Source organism: Anguilla anguilla, chromosome 11, assembly GCF_013347855.1.
Source record: "Anguilla anguilla isolate fAngAng1 chromosome 11, fAngAng1.pri, whole genome shotgun sequence".
NCBI lineage: Eukaryota > Metazoa > Chordata > Actinopteri > Anguilliformes > Anguillidae > Anguilla > Anguilla anguilla.
The window spans coordinates 715,711-738,397 of NC_049211.1; the positions used below are offsets into that span (position 1 = coordinate 715,711).

Below are 22,687 nucleotides of genomic sequence, written 5' to 3' on the forward strand. Positions count from 1 at the left end.
TAGTGTATGTACATGCAGTTGTGTGCGCTTGTGCATGTGATCACACATCTGCATGCCAGTGGGTAGTGTGTGTGCGTGTATAGTGTGTGTGCATGCAATCACACACAGGCGTGCAGTGTGTGTGTGTGTAGTGTGTGTAGTATGCGTGTGCATTTACGCAGCTGAATGAATAAAAGGATTTCTCCCTCTTGTAAAGAACAGAGAATGCATTCCAGGTCACTGAGTACAAACTCGGCTGTGAAAGGGTCGAGAAGCACTGCTCAGCTGTGAGAGAGTCTCCCGTGAGCTGGGTGGAGCAGCGTATCTTTAATAAAAGAACAGGGCGTCACAGAAACTCACGCATGTTCATACTTTATACTCACAGCAGACGTGCAGCATCGAACCTGGATCCGCTTCCACCTGAAACTCCACCCATGCTGGCCCGTGTGCCCACCTCAGCTTTTTCCCCCAACACATCCCGCCATTTTCAGACCGCCACACTGATGCTCATCAGCACAGCGGCTACAGGGCAGGTTTGTGGCAGGACTGCAGCGTGAAACCAATCAATACGGGTTGCTGGGTGACCTCCGCATGCCCGGCGACGGTCATGTGATCATTCAGCCAATCATAGCAGTCTCCACAGTAAGGAGCACCCTCCTGTAGCAAAGCGGGGGTGTATTCAGACATGAACATGCTGATAGAACACAGCCATAACAGAATAAAAGAACAGATTGCAGGAGGAGGAGTCAGTCCAGCAGAACCTCTGTGTGTTACACACCAAACAGAGATCACCCTGTGCGTTACACACCAAACAGAGACTACCCTGTGTGTTACACACCAAACAGAGACTACCCTGTGTGTTCAACACCAAACAGAGACTACACTGTGCGTTACACACCAGAGACTACCATGTGCGTTACACACCAAACAGAGACTCCTGTGTGTTACACACCAAACAGAGACTACCCTGTGTGTTACACACCAGAGACTACCCTGTGTGTTACACACCAAACAGAGACTCCTGTGTGTTACACACCAAACAGAGACTACCCTGTGCATTACACACCAAACAGAGACTACACTGTGCGTTACACACCAAACAGAGACTCCCCTGTGTGTTACACACCAAACAGGGACTACCCTGTGTGTTACACACCAAACAGAGACTCCCCCTGTGCGTTACACACCAAACAGAGACTACCCTGTGCGTTACACACCAAACAGAGACTACCCTGTGTGTTACACACCAGAGACTACCCTGTGTTACACACCAAACAGAGACTACACTGTGCGTTACACACCAAACAGAGACTACCCTATGTGTTACACACCAAACAGAGACTACCCTGTGTGTTACACACCAAACAGAGACTCCCCTGTGTGTTACACACCAAACAGACTCCCCCGTGTTACACACTGAACGGGCAAAAGGAGGGTGGTCACTGCCTGAAGACCAAACTGACCTGCAGGAGAACCTGACCGTGTGCTCGCGATGCCTCCTTCAGCACAGTAACTGAGTCATTCTCCTGTGTTACACACCAGAGACTACCCTGTGCGTTACACACCAAACAGAGACTACCCTGTGCGTTACACACCAAGCAGAGACTACCCTGTGTGTTACACACCAAACAGAGACTCCCGTGTGTTACACACCAAAAAGAGACTCCCGTGTGTTACACACCAAACAGACTCCCCTGTGTGTTACACACCAAACAGAGACTACCCTGTGTGTTACACACCAAACAGAGACTCCCGTGTGTTACACACCAAACAGAGACTCCCCTGTGTTACACACCAAACAGAGACTACCCTGTGCGTTACACACCAGACTACCCTGTGCATTACACACCAAACAGAGACTACCCTGTGCGTTACACACCAAGCAGAGACTACCCTGTATGTTACACACCAAACAGAGACTACCCTGTGCGTTACACACCAAACAGAGACTCCCCTGTGTGTTACACACCAAACAGAGACTACCCTGTGCGTTACACACCAAACAGAGACTACCCTGTGCGTTACACACCAAACAGAGACTCCCCTGTGCGTTACACACCAAACAGAGACTACCCTGTGTGTTACACACCAAACAGAGACTACCCTGTGTGTTACACACCAGAGACTACCCTGTGTTACACACCAAACAGAGACTACCCTGTGTGTTACACACCAAACAGAGACTCCCCTGTGTTACACACCAAACAGAGACTCCCCTGTGCGTTACACACCAAACAGAGACTCCTGTGTGTTACACACCAAACAGAGACTCCTGTGTGTTACACACCAAACAGAGACTCCCCTGTGTTACACACCAAACAGAGACTCCCCTGTGTTACACACCAAACAGAGACTCCCCTGTGTGTTACACACCAAACAGAGACTCCCCTGTGTTACACAACAAACAGAGACTACCCTGTGCGTTACACACCAGAGACTACACTGTGTGTTACACACCAAACAGAGACTACCCTGTGTTACACACCAAACAGAGACTACCCTGTGTTACACACCAGAGACTACCCTGTGCGTTACACACCAAACAGAGACTACCCTGTGCGTTACACACCAAGCAGAGACTACCCTGTGTGTTACACACCAAACAGAGACTCCCGTGTGTTACACACCAAAAAGAGACTCCCGTGTGTTACACACCAAACAGAGACTACACTGTGCGTTACACACCAAGAGGAGACTACCCTGTGCGTTACACACCAAGCAGAGACTACCCTGTGTGTTACACACCAAACAGAGACTCCCGTGTGTTACACACCAAAAAGAGACTCCCGTGTGTTACACACCAAACAGAGACTACACTGTGCGTTACACACCAAACAGAGACTACCCTGTGCGTTACACACCAGACTACCCTGTGCATTACACACCAAACAGAGACTACCTTGTGCGTTACACACCAAGCAGAGACTACCCTGTATGTTACACACCAAACAGAGACTACCCTGTGCGTTACACACCAAACAGAGACTCCCCTGTGTGTTACACACCAAACAGAGACTACTCTGTGCGTTACACACCAAACAGAGACTCCCCTGTGTGCTACACACCAAACAGAGACTCCTGTGTGTTACACACCAAACAGAGACTACCCTGTGTGTTACACACCAAACAGAGACTACCCTGTGTGTTACACACCAGAGACTACCCTGTGTGTTACACACCAAACAGAGACTACCCTGTGTGTTACACACCAGAGACTACCCTGTGTGTTACACACCAAACAGAGACTCCCCTGTGTTACACACCAAACAGAGACTCCCCTGTGTATTACACACCAAACAGAGACTACCCTGTGCGTTACACACCAAACAGACTACCCTGTGTGTTACACACCAGAGACTACCCTGTGTTACACACCAAACAGAGACTACACTGTGCGTTACACACCAAACAGAGACTACCCTATGTGTTACACACCAAACAGAGACTACCCTGTGTGTTACACACCAAACAGAGACTCCCCTGTGTGTTACACACCAAACAGACTCCCCCGTGTTACACACTGAACGGGCAAAAGGAGGGTGGTCACTGCCTGAAGACCAAACTGACCTGCAGGAGAACCTGACCGTGTGCTCGCGATGCCTCCTTCAGCACAGTAACTGAGTCATTTCACACAGTCCACACCTGCATCATCTTAATCAAACCCCATTATGAAGTGCAAATTCACTTTACTACACCCACACCTGCATCGTCTTAATCAAACCCCATTATGAAGTGCAAATTCACTTTACTACACCCACACCTGCATCCTCTTAATCAAACCCCATGATGAAGTGAAAATTCACTTTACTACACCCCCACATCCATCCTCTTAATCAAACCCCATGATGAAGTGAAAATTCACTTTACTACACCCCCACATCCATCCTCTTAATCAAACCCCATGATGAAGTGAAAATTCACTTTACTACCCCCCCACATCCATCCTCTTAATAAAACCCCATTATGAAGAGATAATTCACTTTACTACCCCCCCACATCCATCCTCTTAATCAAACCCTATTATGAAGTGATGACTCACATTACTACACCCACACCTCCACCTTTTTAATCAAACCCTATTATGAAGTGATGACTCACATTACTACACCCACACCTCCACCTTTTTAATCAAACCCCATTATGAAGTGATGACTCACTTTACTACACCCACACCTCCACCTTTTTAATCAAACCCCATTATGAAGCGATGACTCACTTTACTACACCCACAGCTCCACCTTTTTCACCTTTAAATCAAACCCCATGATGAAGTAATGACTATGCCCAGGGCTCCACTCGTTTAATTGTTCATCTCTGTTGTGATTTCTGTCTTTCCTCCCAGCAGATAAGAGGCAAGTTTTATTTGCTTTACAGACACCTCATCACATCTCATTTTTAAGGTTTGATGTTTCGTGGAGACCCTCGTGTTGAACACCTGCACCTGTAACCTTCCATTAAGTCACCTGTGAACAAACGGCTACTCTGCAGAAATGCAGAGGGGGTGGAGTCTAAAATATGTAGAAGGTGAGAGAAAACAGGAAATAACAGCTGAACAGATAAGAGCAGGACATTAATTGATTTTACTGTCAGTTTCATACAATGTTAAATCAGACCATAACAGTCATATCAAAGCATACGACAGCATTCACTCTCCAGAACACCCAACACGTTTATGCTACACAGAGGCGGTGCAGAGTCTGCTAATGACCGGTCGGAATCTGCCGCTGGCCAATCAACTGGCTCGCCGTCGACCGTTACTCCGCCCACTCACTGAGACTGTAGTGATTACGATTCAGAAATAACAGCGGAGACACAGACTGGAGAGAAGCTTCAGCCATCCCTGCAGCTGGGTCTGAGGGCCCAGGGCCCTGACAGACAGAGCCTCAGAGCTGAGAGGGTCCATGACAGATAAAAGCAGAAAAAGACGAAGAGAAAAGGCCTCTACAGCTCAAAAGCAGCTGATCTGTGACGCACATGAAGACAGTCTTTACTGATGGAAGTCCAGTCGTATGGCTCACCCTGTAGTCAGGCCTAGAGCCCACTAGCGGTTAGGCTAACCATTAAAACACAGCTGGCTGATCACACAAACCTCCAAGCATAGTGTTAACATATTCCTGTCATGCTGCACTTCCCAGTGCAAGAATCAGAAGGTCCTATAAAAACAGGTTATCCTCAGAGTTAACAGTGTTTGGTCTACAGAGAAACTCCACCCAAAGAGAATGGTGCTGGAGTATCAGTGGATCGGGCAGTGGGGGGTTTGGGTGAGTATCAGTGGATTGGGTAGTGGGTGGTTTGGCTCTGAGTATCAGTGAGTTTGGGCAGAGGGTGGTTTGGGTGAGTATCAGTGGGATTGGGCAGTGGGTGGTTTGGGTGAGTATCAGTGGATTGGGCAGTGGGTGGTTTGGGTGAGTATCAGTGGGTTTGGGCAGAGGGGGGTTTGGGTGAGTATCAGTGGGTTTGGGCAGTGGGTGGTTTGGCTCTGAGTATCGGTGGGTTTGGGCAGCAGAGGTAGCTGGAGGTCACAATCTCACCTGAATGTCTGTTCTCTTCACTTAAACCTGCATCTAAAATAATAAATTACCCGCCTGTGTAAACACCACACAGCAGCCACACCTCTTTCATACGCCATGATATTGCAGAAACAATACTAAAAACAATACAAAAAATAATACAAAAACAGGTCCGCTAACAAAGAGAACTGTGACAAAAAAAAAAAAACGGTCATTTGAGTAATAGAGTAACAGTAATATACCTTTAAACAAAAATTCTGTTACAGCCATCCCCCAACTAAATATGCATCCATTAAACTGGACCCCAGGGAAACAGAAGAAAAGACATCAAGGTTCCTGTGCTCAGCACCTCATAGTAAAAAAAACGGGAAAAAAAAGTTTTTGAGACTAAAAATACAAAAACAAGCAGAGACTCCTCTGGCACCTGCAGTAAGAACAACGTGTAGTGTAAACGTAAACTGTACAATCAGTTCTTCAGGACAATTGAGCTGGAGGATAAGAAGGTACTTGGTCAGTTTATTTAAAAAACATCTCGTTCAGACAACCTGGCTTCTGGCGTTAACAGTCCGACTCAAGCATAGCAGCACGCCCACCCTGACACCTTCCTCCAGCACACCATGTAAAACTACAACTCCCACACACCCCCAAACACCTGCGTTTCCCGTTCGCTCCCTTTCAAACCCGGCAGGCTCGTCAGCTGACACCTCTTAAAAAAATATACACGAGTTAAAAAACAGAAAAGGCTTCCTAAACAGAGTCTTTGACTATTACCACCACCAGGTGCTCCTCCTCCACCCTCCCCAGAGTACTGAGCGCAGTCTGCAGGAACTGCTGGGAGAACTCGCAGGGGGGGAAGGCGTACAGCATTCCCCCGCCCTCCCGCTCCCTGCCCCCGCCCTCCCGCTCCCTGCCCCCGCCCTCCCGCTCCCTGCCCCCGCCCTCCCGCTCCCGGGCCCCGCCCTCCCGGGCCCCGCCCAGCGGCAGCCCGATCACGCCGGCGGCCTGCTTGTTCCTCAGGTAGGTGACCAGGTTGCGCAGCAGGCGGGTCTGCAGGCCCGGTTCGGGCGGGGCCGGGTCCCGGTCCACGGGCCCCTGGACGGCCAGCAGCACGGCGTGGCCCTCGGGGCCGCCCTGCTTCATGCGGCGCGTCACCTCGTCCAGTTTGGGCTGGTCCAGCCGCAGGCGCTGGGCGATCTTCAGCTGGGGGGCGGGCGGGGCGGGCAGCAGCGCGGACAGGAAGCCGGCCCCGCCCTGCAGCAGGTGCATGCTGGTGGGGAAGCAGCTGTTCTTCAGCACCAGAGCCCCGCGCCAGGCGGCGGGCAGCGTGCGGGCGAACTCCGACAGCGAGCCGGGCCGCCGCGCGTCCGCTTTGGGCGGGTCCAGCCGCGCGTCCGCCCCGCCGTCGCCCCCCCGGTGGTTCCGCTCGGGCTCCTCGCCCCCCCCCGCCCCCCCGTCCTCGGCCGGCTGCTCGGGCGTCTGGGCGGCCGGGTCGTCGGCCCCGCCCCTCTCGCCCCCGGGGCTGCGGCCGGGCGACTCGGGCACGGTGGCGGCCGCAGGCGTCCCGCGCGCTTTGCCCCGCCCCCTGTCCTCGCTGGCCCGCTCGCTGGACAGGCTCCGCCTCTTGCGGCGCTCCTCCCAGGCCTTGGCGGCCGGGCCGCGCTCCGCCTCGCGCTCCCAGCGCTCCCTGCTGCGGCTGCGCGCCCGGCCCCGCCCCGGCGCCTCCCCCGCGGCACGCCGCTCCGCCTCGGGCCCCGCCCAGTCGGGCCGGTCCCGCTCCAGGAAGGCCCGCTCACGCTCGCGCTCGGCGAACAGCGCGTGGGGCGGCGTGCGGTCCCGTGGCCGCAGCTCCGCGCCCAGCCCCCGGTGCCAGCCATACCCGTCCGCCAGCAGCTCGTAGTGCGCGGGCAGCGGCGCGGCGGCCGGCGGGTACTGCGGGGGGTACCCGCGCGTCTCCTCGGCCTTGGCGAAGTCCACGCGCAGGCGGCGGTCGGGCCCCCCCAGGGGGAAGCCGCGCATCTGCGCGCAGGCCGCCTGCGCCGCGTCCAGGCTCTCGTACTGGATGTAGGCGAAGCTGTCGCCCTTCACGTAGTCGATGGTGCGGATGCTGCCGAAGCGGTCGAACTCGCGGGCCAGGGCCGCCAGCGATGCCCCGGGGCCCAGCCCCCCCACCCACAGCCGCGTGGTGGGGTTGGCCTTCCCGTACCCGATCTTCACTGGGTTCCCCCCAAACACGCGCCCCGACATGGACACCTTGGCCCGGTGCGCCATGTCCAGGTTCTGGAAGTTGAGGAAGGCGTAGGCGCCCCCCTGCCCCCGCGCGGGACGCTTGATCACCACCTCCTCGATGATCCCGTACTTATCGAAGCCCCTGCGCAGCTCTGCCTCCGACACGTTGGAATCCAGGTTGCCGATAAATAAGTTCCTCGTGGCCCTCTGGTCGTCTTCGGGCATTAAATCTTCTTCCGGCGGCTGATAGGCCAGGGCGCGCGCCCTCTCGTCCAGCATGCTATAGTAATCTAAAGCCCGCTCTCTCTCGCGACTCAGCGCTAGCCCTTCCATGGCGTAATGCCGGGGTCTGACATCGCGGATCTTACCGGCCACCGGCGACAGGGACCTCTGTCTGTACTGGAAGGGGCCGTGCAAAGGCACGTATCCTACGTCGGGAGGCGTGCAGCTGCGCCGTCTCACGTACACGGCTTCCACTTTGAGCGGGCGATCGTACATCACTAACCTGGCCTTAGATCGCCTGGCTTCCTTGGCGTTGTCCGGATGCCTGAAATTCACGTAGGCGACCCGACCCAGCTCCGGGGTGTGGGACAGCTTAACGCTGACGTCTCCGAACTTTTTAAACTCGTGGAACAATCCGTCTTCCACCTGCTCGTCTGACAACTGAGAGCCCAAATTGCTAATGAGCAAAGTCTTGTACTCCAAGCTAGCTCCGCCGCCGCGACTTCCCAGGAGCTCCGCCGCGGCTTTGCTCTTGGGAAGCACCGCTGTGGTCCGCAATGGAGGGCGGCTGGCGAGCCCGAGGTCGCGATGATGCTGCCGGTGCAGAGACTCGCCAGCACCGCGCTCCTCACGCAGCCGGATCCTCTCTCGCTCCCTGCTCCGGCTCCGTGCCTGGTGTTTGTGGTAATTTCGGCTCTCGGACAACAGTGCAGCCAGAGGCGGCGGTGCAACGTCTTCCCGGCGGCTGCCGCCGTCTCGGTCCCGGTCCCTCTCCCTTATCCGCTTGGCTATAGCTCTCGCCGGACTTACGTCCCGCTCGGCCTGCCTCTTCATTTTATTTGAATGATGCTCAAACTTTTTTTCCTTGCGCTTGCAAAAAAATACGGAATTCCCTTGATTTCTTCAGACGATGCACGTTAAATACGATTGCAATTAAAACTAAATAATTTACAGTTGTGGCCCCGGCTTATATTGCAATGTAAATGATAAAAACAAACATAAAACATTACAGCATCAGCGAGCCTGCACCTAAGCCGCCATATTGGACAAAAGGAATGCGCGTGCCGTACAGTGCGCGTTCCTCCGGTGGGAGGGACTTGTGATGCTATTCGAACGAATCGCAGAGACGGTTTATGTGGGAGAGCTCACACTTTGTCTGACTTCCCGCTTCGGCAAAGAAGTTCCGGATTCAACGGGAAGTTCCGCCTCGAAACATTTTGTGGAGTTTTTTTCTCATGCAAAATATTTAGGAATGCATGCGTATATAGAAGTGTTGATGACGTACAAGCCCTAGTTAATTAATGTAATTTGATGTATCTTGTGACATGGTTAATTAGCCAAAGATTCATGAATTGCGTTCGTGAATATAGCCTCTCCGACACCTGCAACTGGCTGCACGGTTAAGCTACGTATTATGAATAAGGTACGCCAGGAAAATATTTCCACCCACAAGATAAACAAGATAAAAACCTTATTTTGTCAATTGTTCTATGGGAGGACTGCGCAGATTTCTAAATTAATTTGGAAAACGAACCACGATGGAAAACAGCTTACTGCTTTTAAAAGACCACGGATATATATATATATATATATATATATATATATATATATATATATATATATATATATATATATATTATCAATACTGTTTCTTTTTATTGGAGTTTTTCAAACTTACAATATTGTTTCATTTATTCTCAATGCACTCATATTCTCAGATGCTGATACAGCAGAGTTCTGATAAACTGGATGTTTTGAACGCTGGACTGTAAAGTTTACTATCTCTCGCTCCTGTACTTCCGTGCCACCCCGGTTATGGAGCTCTGGGGTCTGTGGTACAGGTTGTCATAAGTACTTTGGAGACCATGTTTAATTACATAAGTAATAAAAATATATGCACATAAAAAATCTCATGCATGTTGTTTTGTAAGGTGAGAAAGGGTTTATCCAGCACTGAAACAGTGAATGTAATAAAAGGATGGGGCACTATGATGCTGTACATCAATCTCACTCTCAGTGGGACCTCTGGCCACACAGAGAAAATAAAACCCTTCTTTCTGTTCAGTGTTCAGTGCATTGTCAGCACAAGCGCACTCTGGCTTCTTACAGCCCTCTCCTGACTTACAGAGAATCGTAGCGCCCGGGTCCTGTAGCCACAGACTTATGCTCACTGCACATTTATTTGGACCAATCTGGGCCAGTTACTGACCAGCCAGGAGGAGCAGGGGAATTTCAATACGGCATTTTAATACATATCATGAAAACAAAAACATTTTACAAGCGCACCTGAAACACAGCGTGTTTGTGCTCATGCTAACTTAACCCAGCGTGTCTGTGGTCATGCTAACTGAACCCATGCTAACTGAACCCAGCGTGTCTGTGATCATGCTAACTGAACCCAGCGTGTCTGTGGTCATGCTAACTGAACCCAGCGTGTCTGTGGTCATGCTAACTGAACCTAGCGTGACTGTGGTCATGCTAACTAAACACAGTGTGTCTGTGGTCATGCTAACTGAACCCACGGTGTCTGTGGTCATGCTAACTGAACCCATGCTAACTGAACCTAGTGTGTCTGTGGTCATGCTAACTGAACCCAGCGTGTCTGTGGTCATGCTAACTGAACCCAGCCAGCGTAGCGTGTCTGTGGTCATACTAACTGAACCTAGCGTGTCTGTGGTCATGCTAACTGAACCCAGCGTGTCTGTGGTCATGCTAACTGAACCCATGCTAACTGAACTCAGCGTGTCTGTGGTCATGCTAACTGAACCCAGCCAGCGTGACTGTGGTCATACTAACTGAAACCAGCCAGCATGTCTGTGGTCATGCTAACTGAACCCAGCGTGTCTGTGGTCATGCTAACTGAACCTAGCGCATCTGTGGTCATGCTAACTGAACACAGCGTGTCTGTGATCATGTGCCTACCAGGTACACCCAGAATGATAGTAAAAGAAGCACACTGACCTTTGACCCAGCACAGTGAATATAGCACTAAAAGGTTTCACCTGCATTCCTGTACACTGTCTGTACGCGACACCAAACCAGCGTTGGGGTAAGAGGTGCCAACAGACAAGGGCAGGGAGTCAAACCCTTGGCTACCTGGGCGTGGCACAGGGGGCAGGAACATGACAGCTGTCACTCAAACATTCCTCCTGCTGAGAAGCCCGGCTACCCCAGGGGACCGACCACACAGAGGGGGCTGTGCGACGGGGGTTCCTATCCCGCGCTGGAGCGGCTCGAGCCGCCATGGCTGCCGTATGCATGGCGGCATCGTCATGACATCACTTCCAGTGCGCGTCTCCGCATGCAAAACTCCTGTGCGTAGGGTACCATCTGCTTTCAAATTTCACCAAGAGCCCTGTTCCCATCGCTCTCATTTTATTAAAAAAAGAACTCCCGCACATTTTCATATACAAGAAATTTGTTGCACATTTGTTAAAAATGTTTGCAGTAGAGAAACACCAGCTCTGGTTCAACCGGATACAACAGTTGTGCATTTTTCCTTGTTTTTAATCGAAGATACAATTTTTCCATAAGTTATTAAAAAAATCCTATCCCTTAACAAGAAACTAAAGTCATGTACAATACAGTCTTTATTAGGTGGTCCACGTAGGGCAGAGTCAAAACTGGCCACTCCTTCCTGCTGAGGCCACACCCCCAGGGACAGTAAGGCCCATCGTCATTGGCTCAGAGGTCTGTCCTTGCCTTAGCTGCAGAGGGGGCGTACTTGGGCATGAGCTCGTTAATCTTGCGGATGAAGTCGGACTTCTCCACGCAACCTTTGCACGACTCTCCCCACTCTTCCAGAATCTTCTTCAGGTCCTTCACCTTCAGCTTCTTCAGGTCCACAGAGCTGAGGTCCACCTGTTTGTCTGCAGCGAACACAGTGACGGGAGATGTTATCAGACCCATAACGTCACTCTTTTTTACTAGAGGGGTGATTCTGCTCACTGCTCTTATCTCCTTTCAACTGGAGAACATGCAAATCCGAATCAGCCAGAGAACAGTAGCCCAGTAGAGCTCCTGAACCCTGAACACATCCATTTGATCCTAATAACGGTCTCCTGAACTTAAACCAGGGCTGAGCCACAACATGGTGCCCACACACTGATAATGCAATGATAACACCACAATCTCTCACAGCCCTGGGATCTCAAACAGCAACCTTCAAACTATGCAAGTCCTGTACTCACATAAGAACTCTGTCTGTGCGTGCGTCCGCCCACCTCTCTCTCACTCTCACACACACACACATCTGTGTGCAGCTTACCGTATTTTAGTTCACATATCTGACTGTCCTTCTTCTTGAGTTTCTCACAGATCTTGCTCACGGGAATGTGGGAACTCAGAGGTTTGGAAACTTCATTGATGATTTTGGTGGCGGCGTCACTTGTGGCTCCAATATAGTAGCACTGAAAGATGAGCAGAGATCAGTTTGGTACAGAGACGAGAAGGTGGTTAAAAAAACAAAACATTTAGGACCGTTTCCACAACTCACCAGCCTGTTCTCTTTCCCCTTGGTGTCCTTGCAGGTTTTAACCAGGGCCTTCTCAATGTCATCGCTGGTGAATTTCACGTCATCGTCTTTCAGAGACTGATAGAACCGGCCCAGGAAGCTGACGCACACTAACAGGACCAAACAGACAAGGTGTCAACACCGTGGCAAAATCATTCATAAGGGTGGCAAACGCATACTAGTTACCACCACAGTTGGTCGCTGTAGTTAGGCGCCTCCGCGGCCGAAAACTCCCCGCCTTCACAGAAAGCGCGACTGACATAGACGGTGACCCCGGAAGAAACTATTTCTGGAGGAACTCAGCAATTTCACTGTAGCAAGGGAACTGACGGTAGTGTTGGCATAAGTTGCACTCAGGTGCATCAGCATCTATGACCACGTTAGGTAGGCCTATATGAGCGTTAACTAGTTCATTAGTAAAAAAGACAGGGAAACAAATTCAGGACTGGGTTCTTTGCCTTTTGAATGACCCCTTGGCCAGTGCGTGTCAGTAGTAATGCTTCTAACAAAACGAAGGCAAAACTGAAATTCACGTGTTCCGTTTATGCAAATGTTTTGCTAGCTAGCTTAGCACGTTAACCAACTCTCCATCAACCATGTAAACGATGTTGTTTCAGGTCTGCAACCCGTCTGTATTTATTATGTTTCTCTAAATCTAGCTAACGTAGTTCATAATTAAAAATGTCAAATATATGTATAAACTTAGTCTAGCTATCGATACCAACCAAAGACTCTCTTGCTAGTGAATCACTGGCTCAAGTGAAGACAAGTGTAACATTTATATTGCTAGCTAAAACATTGTATATCGCTAGATCTACAGGGGGAAGCAAGAACTGAGTGTCTAACGTTTCTTAGTAAAATATAATTCTGGCGAATTACCCACCTCTGAGAGTTAACGATATATACGTAGTTACACTAGGCTACACTAGTAATCCACCCGGCAAATTTAACATTAGCTTTGATAGCTAACCAGGTAACAAGCGAAAGTTTACACATTTAGACTAACGTTACCCACTACTAATCGACATTGCTCTCGTTAATATTAGCTCACTACCTTGTGATAAATGTTATTCAGACCCAACTTGAGTTCTAAAGTATTTTTTCCAAACTCCATGTTGTTGGAAACCAGCTCACCTTCGCATTCCCCATCCTTCAAAGCTCCGCTCACGATACCGGGTGTAAATACAAAGGCGATCGCCACCGAAAAACCACTTAACCACAACATTTCAAGTCCAAAATGTACCCAAAATATATATTCTTGAATATTTCACAAAAGTCTGGAAAAATACGGTATACGATCCCTCTTCTTTATTGGAAGTTGTACTCGTTCTTTTTCGCCGTCCACCTCCAGTACGCTTATTCTGAAACGCAGTGATCTCATTCAACACTTCGTTTCCTCGACCGGGTAAAAGAACCGCCCTAATGAACAACCCCATTGGCTCTTACGAGTACCGGCTGCCACTTATTCTGAAACTATTGGTTTGTTCTTTGCGTTCCTCCACGAACTTTCCACTGATTGGTGTTCCGGCATATTTCCGGGGCCATAGTCGAGTTGGCGCAATCTTATTGGTTACACATTTTTAATAGACGATCATTATATAAGATTGTAGGGACGCTTGAAATTTTACTTCTTTCGTTATTACAGCAATTATAAGGCATGGAGCGATGCGTAGCTTATTTGCATATGGAAATTTCCTTTAACAAAACCTTGCGTTATAAACTCGTTCGGGATCAAGAATTTGAACCCTGGAACTTGTACTTAGGTCAGTTTTTCAACGTGCGTGTCAAATTGCCTCCGTCCACTTCACCTAGCTTCTCCAGCTTCTGAGACCAGCACACAAACCAAATTCCAGTTCTGCATATGTTTGAACTCTAATGTGCGTTCAAAAACAGCATTAAGAGCAAAAGATACGACAGAGGAGACAGACTACAATGGATGCAATGTTATCTTTAATGTTAAGCATTATTAATGAATTCCACATAACAGTGGTTGAGTGAGTAGGAAAAAAAAGTGTATTTACATCTAAAATCCACAGCACAGTTTATTCATGCCAACACAATATATACATGAAAGCACTTTTAGAACAACTGTACAAAGGTTTTAATTTTCTTAATTTCCAAACAAGCTTTAGCTCCCGTTAAGATTTGTCTAATGCAAAATACACAAAATAATAGCAGTGATTGGGCTTTTCAAAGAGTCACATATATTTTTTTCATTTTTAATTTTTAAAAACACATTTACATCATAAAACACAAGGCAGACGATCACAGTCTATACATGTCCCCCCTTTGTACACATTATAAATACTCAGCATTTCAAAGGATTATTTACACACAGTAAAGTTGGGTCAGATTACTTTTTTTTAAAGAACCACAAAGACTGAAAAGGTTTGTCACAACACTGGTGTTCTGTATGTACAGCTCTAACAGAAATTATGTTTTCTCTGGATAACACCCCACCCTTCAAAACATCACCCCCTTCCCAAGTTCCCACCAAAACATCTTTGTAACACTGGTAGTTTATACAAAAATAGGTGTCATCTGATTGGATAGATTCATCATATTGCACATTACAGTAGATATTAACTTTGTATATTTTTTTTCTGGTAAAGCGGTATGCTGAGATGCTGTTAGTTTTGAGAGAAACTTCTTAAAAATTTCAATGTAAAGCTGCATGTCAGGCTAAACCAAGTCATGGACACACATCCCAGTCCAACACCACTTCACCTGTGTTAATACCTACCGTGCTGAATGCAAACGACTGCGTACGCGTCTCATCTAGGTAATGGCTATTTCCCCTCTGTCTACAGGACCAAACAAGTAAAGGAGCAATAAGGAGAAACTCAAAATAACTACCTGATCTTCCAAGACATGGAACTTCCCTGCATATATATATATGTATTTTTTTTAATGGTTATGTATAAATGTTTATGATCATTCGCATGATCTCATATTGCACAATGCTCTGTCGTGAACCCTGTGATAAAAAGCAATGAAGAGTACAGCTCAGGGTGGAACTTTAAAATGTTTAAATTTAAGGAAAGGAAACCTACTGAGTGCAAGCTTTGTGAAGGCAGGAAAAACACCCAGGAAATGAGAAACACTGAAACTTCATTTGAGTGATAAAAAGATAAAATGTTTTTGGGGTGGAGAAACTTCAATGTTCAATGCCACACTGCACTTTAGCACAGTTCTCACTACCCACACATCCCACACTGCTGTGCTATGCCAAACCATCGCTAACAACACAGCTAAACTCATGGATCTACTTTATTTAAACCCTTAAATAATGTAAATATAAAGGTAAATATTTATGGCTGTCGTTCTTTTTAGGAGGAGAAAACTCAGGTCACAGACACTCAAAGCAGGGTTTCTGTGAGCTGCTCTGCTTTCCTGAGTGAAGTGGGGTAAAACTCTGAAATAGCAAAACATTTACCAGTCGTAGGTACCATCACACCTGTGTAAAATATCCCTTACACACATACACATGCACACCCATGTACACAAACACACACACACACACACACACAAGCACGCATACACAAGATCCTATATACATGCACACCCATGTACATGTGCACGTCCACAGGCACACACGCATGTACACACATATGCCTGCATACATGCACGCACGCACACATGCATGCACACATACACACGCCTGTGCACCATAAATCCCAGGCCATTAGTAATATCAGGGATTACAGCACAGAGCGGTGCAGCGAGTTCAGCACACAGCTGCAGCATCACGCTCGAGTAAACACACTGCTGTTCTGAGGACAATGCGCCAAGCTCTGCACATGCAGAGACCTACCGCCAATCAAATCAGCACCCACAAGCCCCACCCACTCCCTTCAGCCCACACACCCCAGCACCTCAGGGAAGAACATCACACACAATCTGGCTGTCCTGTAACTCGTAACCGCAAACTTTCTGCCCCTCCTCCTACCTCCTGCGATTGGACAGACCAGGTCACGTGACCCAGAAAGCAGATTTAATTTTTTTTCCTCTTGTAGAAGACTAGAAAGAATAATTTATTAAAATCATGCTGAAAGAATAATTATACAAGCACTGAAAATCACACACAGAGCAGAAGGTTCATCTATAATAATACTGATCAGAAAATATTGCTCCTGTTCTCCCATTGCCCTCAAGCCAGCATGTCTGAACAGTGACTGGCACCAGCCTTGCATATATATATCACACAGAAAACCTTCTGCAGCGCTGAGCACAGTCATATAAACACTACCACATCTATATATTTATACACATCACTCCAGCTGACATTTTAACCTATCATTTAAAAAATATAAACTTTTTTGAATTTCCAAAATATCTAGCGAACATTAAGTGCAGAGGCCCAGTTTAACGAGGGCCTGTCAGCTATTCCATCAGTGTCGTGGAGAGTATGTGTGGAGAGTATGTGTGGAGAGTATGTGTGGAGAGTACGCGTGTGGAGAGTATGTGTGTGGAGAGTATGTGTGTGGAGAGTACGTGTGGAGAGTACGTGTGGAGAGTATGTGTGGAGAGTACGCGTGGAGAGTGTGGGGGTGGAGAGTGTGTGTGGAGAGTAAGTGAGGAGAGTACGCGTGGAGAGTATGTGTGTGGAGAGTACGTGTGGAGAGTATGTGTGGAGAGTGTGTGTGTGGAGAGTACGCGTGTGGAGAGTATGTGTGGAGAGTACGCGTGTGGAGAGTGTGTGGGTGGAGAGTACGCGTGTGGAGAGTATGTGTGGAGAGTACGCGTGTGGAGAGTATGTGTGGAGAGTGTGGGTGGAGAGTATGTGTGGAGAGTACGTGTGGAGAGTGTGGGTGGAGAGTATGTGTGGAGAGTACGTGTGTGGAGGTCACACAGGACCCACTCCCCCAGTCCCTTAACACTCACACAGGACCCACTCGCCCAGTCCCTTAACACTCACACAGGACCCACTCGCCCAGTCCCTTAACACACACACAGGACCCACTCCACTCCCCCAGTCCCTTAACACTCACACAGGACCCACTCCACTCCCCCAGTCCCTTAACACTCACACAGGACCCACTCCACTCCCCCAGTCCCTTAACACTCACACAGGACCCACTCCCCCAGTCCCTTAACACTCACACAGGACCCACTCCACTCCCCCAGTCCCTTAACACTCACACAGGACCCACTCCCCCAGTCCCTTAACACTCACACAGGACCCACTCCACTCCCCCAGTCCCTTAACACTCACACAGGACCCACTCCACTCCCCCAGTCCCTTAACACTCACACAGGACCCACTCCACTCCCCCAGTCCCTTAACACTCACACAGGACCCACTCCCCCAGTCCCTTAACACACACACAGGACCCACTCCCCCAGTCCCTTAACACACACACAGGACCCACTCCACTCCCCCAGTCCCTTAACACTCACACAGGACCCACTCCACTCCCCCAGTCCCTTAACACTCACACAGGACCCACTCGCCCAGTCCCTTAACACTCACACAGGATGAATCAGCCTCAGTGGTACTCAGTTATGCTTGTTTTTTAGAATAATACACCACATGATGGACAGTACGTTCAAACCCCACATTAAACCCAGACTGCAGTGTGGACCCTCATTTCCCTTATATTGATATATATCACAGTATTCCTTTCTGATTTACAAACTAGGCATCAATAAGTAAAATATTTGGTGTTCCAGAATTAAGTGCTAAAGTATGGATTTTCATGACCTTTCTTGGCAGTCCCTCTCCAAGTCTGTCTGCAAATCCTCCTCCTCTGATCTCCAATGAACAATTTTGGTTTCACAAACACTGCTTTTGATGAATGAATCACTGTTTTGCCTCAAGTAAAAAAAGCAACATAAGAATTCTCCATAACCATGATATGTTCCTACAGAAAGTTATCTTAAACAGAATGCTCCGGTCTAAATGAAGCATTCTCTGAGAGCATTGGATGAACACAGATATTTATACTTCTTCCCAGATAGCACTTCCTGACTCCATTAGTCCAGAGCACTACGGCATCCCAAACTGGACACAATTACTGAAGAAAAAAAACAGGCTGTTCTCCTCATTGGTGTCCCCAACACCACAGACAGCCTGACGTATCACTACACACACACACACACACACACACACACACAATCAACATACACACATGCATGAACACACGCGCACACGCGCGCACACACACACAAGCACCCACAAACACTCATACACTGGGGTGTAAATAAAAGTGCTGATGTCGTTTGCGGACTAGAAGCTTCATTGAAACTTATTTAAATATCTGTAATTTTTATGACATTTCTCTTGCCAGAATGCTTATAGAAGGCCAATGAGAGGACTGGAGAAGGCCCTACTGGCCAATGGGAGAACTGCAGGAGGGCCTACTGGCCGATGGGAGGACTGCAGGAGGGCCTACCGGCCAATGGGAGGACTGCAGGAGGGCCTACTGGCCAATGGGAGGACTGCAGGAGGGCCTACTGGCCAATGGGAGGACTGCAGGAGGGCCTACTGGCCAATGGGAGGACTGCAGGAGGGCCTACTGGCCAATGGGAGGACTGCAGGAGGCTCTACTGGCCAATAGGAAGAGTGGAGCCTGCGTTACCATAGCGATCACTACTCCTCACTGATGGTGTGCTCCCAGGCCACCCGGGCGGGGTCTCCCTTGCAGCCGAGCAGGGGCTGCTGGGAGATTTTGCGGGGGATGTGCACGGAGCGGGGGGCGGGGCGCCCGCACTCCTCCGGCACGCACCCCTCCCGCGGGTGTGGCTTCGGGGGCACGGAGGGGGGCGGGGCGTGGTAGTAGTAGGGGGCGTGGTGGTGGTGGTGGTGCCCCTCTGGGGGGGCGGGGTGGCTGCGGCAGGGCGGGGCTCGCCCGGGCTCCAGGCCGTCTGATTCGCACACGCCGTAGCGCACGTGCAGGTAGGCTGACTCCGCCTCCTTGTCGGCGGCCCAGGGCGGGGTGGGGGCGGAGTCCAGGGTGTCGGGGGGCGGGGCGAAGTGGCTCTCGCTCAGGGACGAGACCCCACTGCTGCCGCTGCCGGAGAGGGTGGAGTTACTCCCATCCAATCCCGACTGCGAGCTGGTGGGCGAGGCAAGAACGGGGTGCAGGGGGGACTGCGGAGAGACGGGACACCACCGTGAGCACCCCAAAAAATACAGCACACGACCCTGAGCACCCCAAAATACAGCACACGACCTTGAGCACCCCAAAATACACAACACCACCCTGAGCACCCCAAAATACACAACACCACCCTGAGCACCCCAAAATACAGGACAGAAACATGAGCACCCCAAATTACTGAACCCAACCCTGTACACCCCGAATTAACCAAAAATGAAAGAACATAACCCCAGATAAGCACACATGAACAGCCACACAAAAGCCCCAAATAATGAGCCCCACCCTCTGCTGTCCTGTCCTGGGACTGCGGGGCAGTGGAGACAGCCAGACTGAGGAGGCCAGGTGAGGGGAGGGGCAGGTGCACAGCTGAAGGGAGGGGCAGGTGCACAGGTGAGGGGAGGGGCAAGTGCACAGGTGAGGGGAGGGGCAGGTGCACAGGTGAGGGGTACCTTGCGTAAGGAGCGAACGGGGAGGGCAGGAGGGAAGTCGTTGCCCTGGAAACCATCGTAGTGCATCAGGAAGGGCCCTAAACAGGAGAGACAGGGGGACACTACAATCAAACACACAAAATACCCACAGTCCTGTGGGAGGGGCAGTGAGCTAGCTTCTTGCTGCATGACGGAGGGGGGGTGGGTGAGGGGGGGTTGGTGAGCAGCAGGGAGACTGAGGCAGTTTTGGGATGGGGCCCGTCCTTCCAGCAGAGCCTGATGTGGCTGCAGCATTGAGCGCTATACACTTGATGCATATAAAGTTATTGTGACAATGCTAATGGAAAATGAGTTAAATCAACAGATGATGCTAGACAAATTCGTTTGCCAGAGGTGGATTAGAGTAGATCCTAAGGCAGGAGCTAAGCTAGTGCTGTCCATCTGCAGCCATTGATAGAGCTAACACTGTTAGCGTGCAGCCAGTACTGTCTAATATCCTTGTACTGGACACACAGGGACAAGGCAACAATCGATATCAGTCTTCTCGTATGGATCATGGTAAGATACCTAACAAGCGAACCTCCTAGAATGTACTCAGGCTGTTGGCTCCGATCACCTCTGGCTCAAACTGTACTGCCGTCTTAGAAACAGCGATTGTGTCTTGTACAGACTCATCAGAGTCAGAGTTATCCGACTTACTGATAATGGCATTTGATTCAAAATCAAACGTCTCAGTGCTGTCCATCTTTTCAACCTAAAGACAGAATAGTAGAGCTGTTTGTGTTCACCCAATTACGTCACACATCACAGAGGTAATTGTCCGGAGTGACTTCGGGTGTGTCCGTCAGGAATGATCAATTTGTCCAGTTTGAAGCCACACTAACAACAATTTCAGCTTAATTTAAAGAAAAACCTCAAAAATAAAAAGAATTGGTCTAGAGATGCCGTTATGTGGTGCCTACCCTTTAAACACAGCGATGAGGTCACAGAACCACCGTTTCCATGGTAGCACCACAGAGGGTGCAAAAATGCAACATGATACCATTTCAGGCCATAAATCAGTCATCAAGAAATCACATTAAAACAACCAAGCAAGATAAACCCCCCCCCCCCCACCCCCCACACACACACACACACATACACACACATACACACATACATACACAAACACACAGATGCACACACACTCACTCACACACATACACACTCACACACATACACACATACACAAACATACACAAACACACAGATGCACACACACTCACTCACACACATACACAGTACTTATAACTCTCTGGTTGAAGGTTAAGACAGCAGACCATATTAAACGGAGCCAGAAATCTACACCAGCTGCCTCCTAGTCAGAGCTCTCTGAAATACTGAAACAATTCCAGCAGCAAAAACAAACAAAAAAGCTTCACATGAAAGCCCATGAGGTGAGTGGGTGTTTCTCACCAGCAGTAACACACAAACTCCAAAATAAAACGCTGAAACACTGCCTGAGCTGCACCACAAACTACATACACATCCTTCTCCTCTTCCACTACATCCAGGAGAATATTCCAGTCATTACTCACAATATAAGATTGCATTAATGTACACACTTAAAGTGTATTTGTGTTGCAGTTTATCTTAACTGAACCAATGACATACTGTATACCTGCTGTACAGTATAAAATGGTATACTGTATATCTGCTGTACAATATAAGATGATATACAGTATATCTGCTGTACAATATAAAATGATATACTGTATATCTACTGTACTGTATAAAATGGTATACTGTATATCTGCTGTACTGTATAAAATGATATACTGTATATCTACTGTACTGTATAAAATGTATACTATATATCTGCTGCACAGTATAAAATGATATACTGTATATCTACTGTACTGTACAAAATGATATACTGTATATCTGCTGTACAGTATAAAATCATATACTGTATATCTACTGTACTGTATAAAATGGTATACTGTATATCTGCCGTACAGTATAAAATAGTATACTGTATATCTACTGTACTGTATAAAATGGTATACTGTATATCTACTGTACAGTATAAAATGATATACTGTATATCTGCTGTACAGTATAAAATGGTATACTGTATATCTGCTGTACTGTATAAAATGGTATACTGTATATCTGCTGTACAGTATAAAATGGTATACTGTATATCTACTGTACAGTATAAAATGATACTGTATATCTGCTGTACAGTATAAAATGATATACTGTATATCTGCTGTACTGTATAAAATGGTATACTGTATATCTGCTGTACAGTATAAAATGGTATACTGTATATCTACTGTACAGTATAAAATGATACTGTATATCTGCTGTACAGTATAAAATGATATACTGTATATCTGCTGTACAGTATAAAATGATATACTGTATATCTACTGTACTGTATAAAATGGTATACTGTATATCTACTGTACAGTATAAAATGGTATACTGTATATCTGCTGTACAGTATAAAATGGTATACTGTATATCTGCTGTACAGTATAAAATGGTATACTGTATATCTGCTGTACTGTATAATGGTAAACCACAGGTGGCACTCCTGACAGAGGAAAGGCCAGAGGCCAGCACACAACAGCTCCCCCTGGTGGAGGGAATTTCACCTGGAGGCAGGCTGCGGGGGGGCACAGGGGGGGCTCCGTGGGTCTGCAGGAGGGGGAGGGG

The 22,687-nt window shown here is 48.6% G+C and overlaps 3 protein-coding genes across 3 annotated transcripts in view; all 3 read right to left on the bottom strand.

The window, feature by feature from the left end:
* Positions 1-4,536: 4,536 nt before the first annotated feature.
* LOC118208503 (putative RNA-binding protein 15B) lies at positions 4,537-9,013 on the bottom strand. The gene is made up of 2 exons (XM_035383246.1): positions 6,444-9,013; positions 4,537-6,365 (listed from the first exon to the last, which is right to left on the bottom strand). Exons 1-2 carry the CDS (start codon positions 8,769-8,771, stop codon positions 6,237-6,239), a joined length of 2,457 nt encoding a protein of 818 aa, XP_035239137.1. The 5' UTR covers positions 8,772-9,013; the 3' UTR covers positions 4,537-6,236.
* A 2,282-nt stretch (positions 9,014-11,295) lies between these two features.
* LOC118207387 (mesencephalic astrocyte-derived neurotrophic factor-like) lies at positions 11,296-13,911 on the bottom strand. The gene is made up of 4 exons (XM_035380894.1): positions 13,585-13,911; positions 12,433-12,560; positions 12,205-12,346; positions 11,296-11,806 (listed from the first exon to the last, which is right to left on the bottom strand). Exons 1-4 carry the CDS (start codon positions 13,673-13,675, stop codon positions 11,622-11,624), a joined length of 546 nt encoding a protein of 181 aa, XP_035236785.1. The 5' UTR covers positions 13,676-13,911; the 3' UTR covers positions 11,296-11,621.
* A 3,894-nt stretch (positions 13,912-17,805) lies between these two features.
* LOC118207949 (dedicator of cytokinesis protein 3-like) overlaps positions 17,806-22,687 on the bottom strand; it is a 68,768-nt gene continuing 63,886 nt past the window's right edge. Inside the window, exons 49-51 of the mRNA XM_035382171.1 lie at positions 22,627-22,687; positions 20,003-20,079; positions 17,806-19,543 (exon numbers count right to left, since the gene is read on the bottom strand). The exon at positions 22,627-22,687 is cut by the window's right edge and continues 59 nt beyond it. Of these exons, the coding sequence (XP_035238062.1) occupies positions 19,043-19,543; positions 20,003-20,079; positions 22,627-22,687 (639 nt within the window). The 3' untranslated portion in view covers positions 17,806-19,042. The remainder of the gene's footprint in view (positions 19,544-20,002; positions 20,080-22,626) is intronic.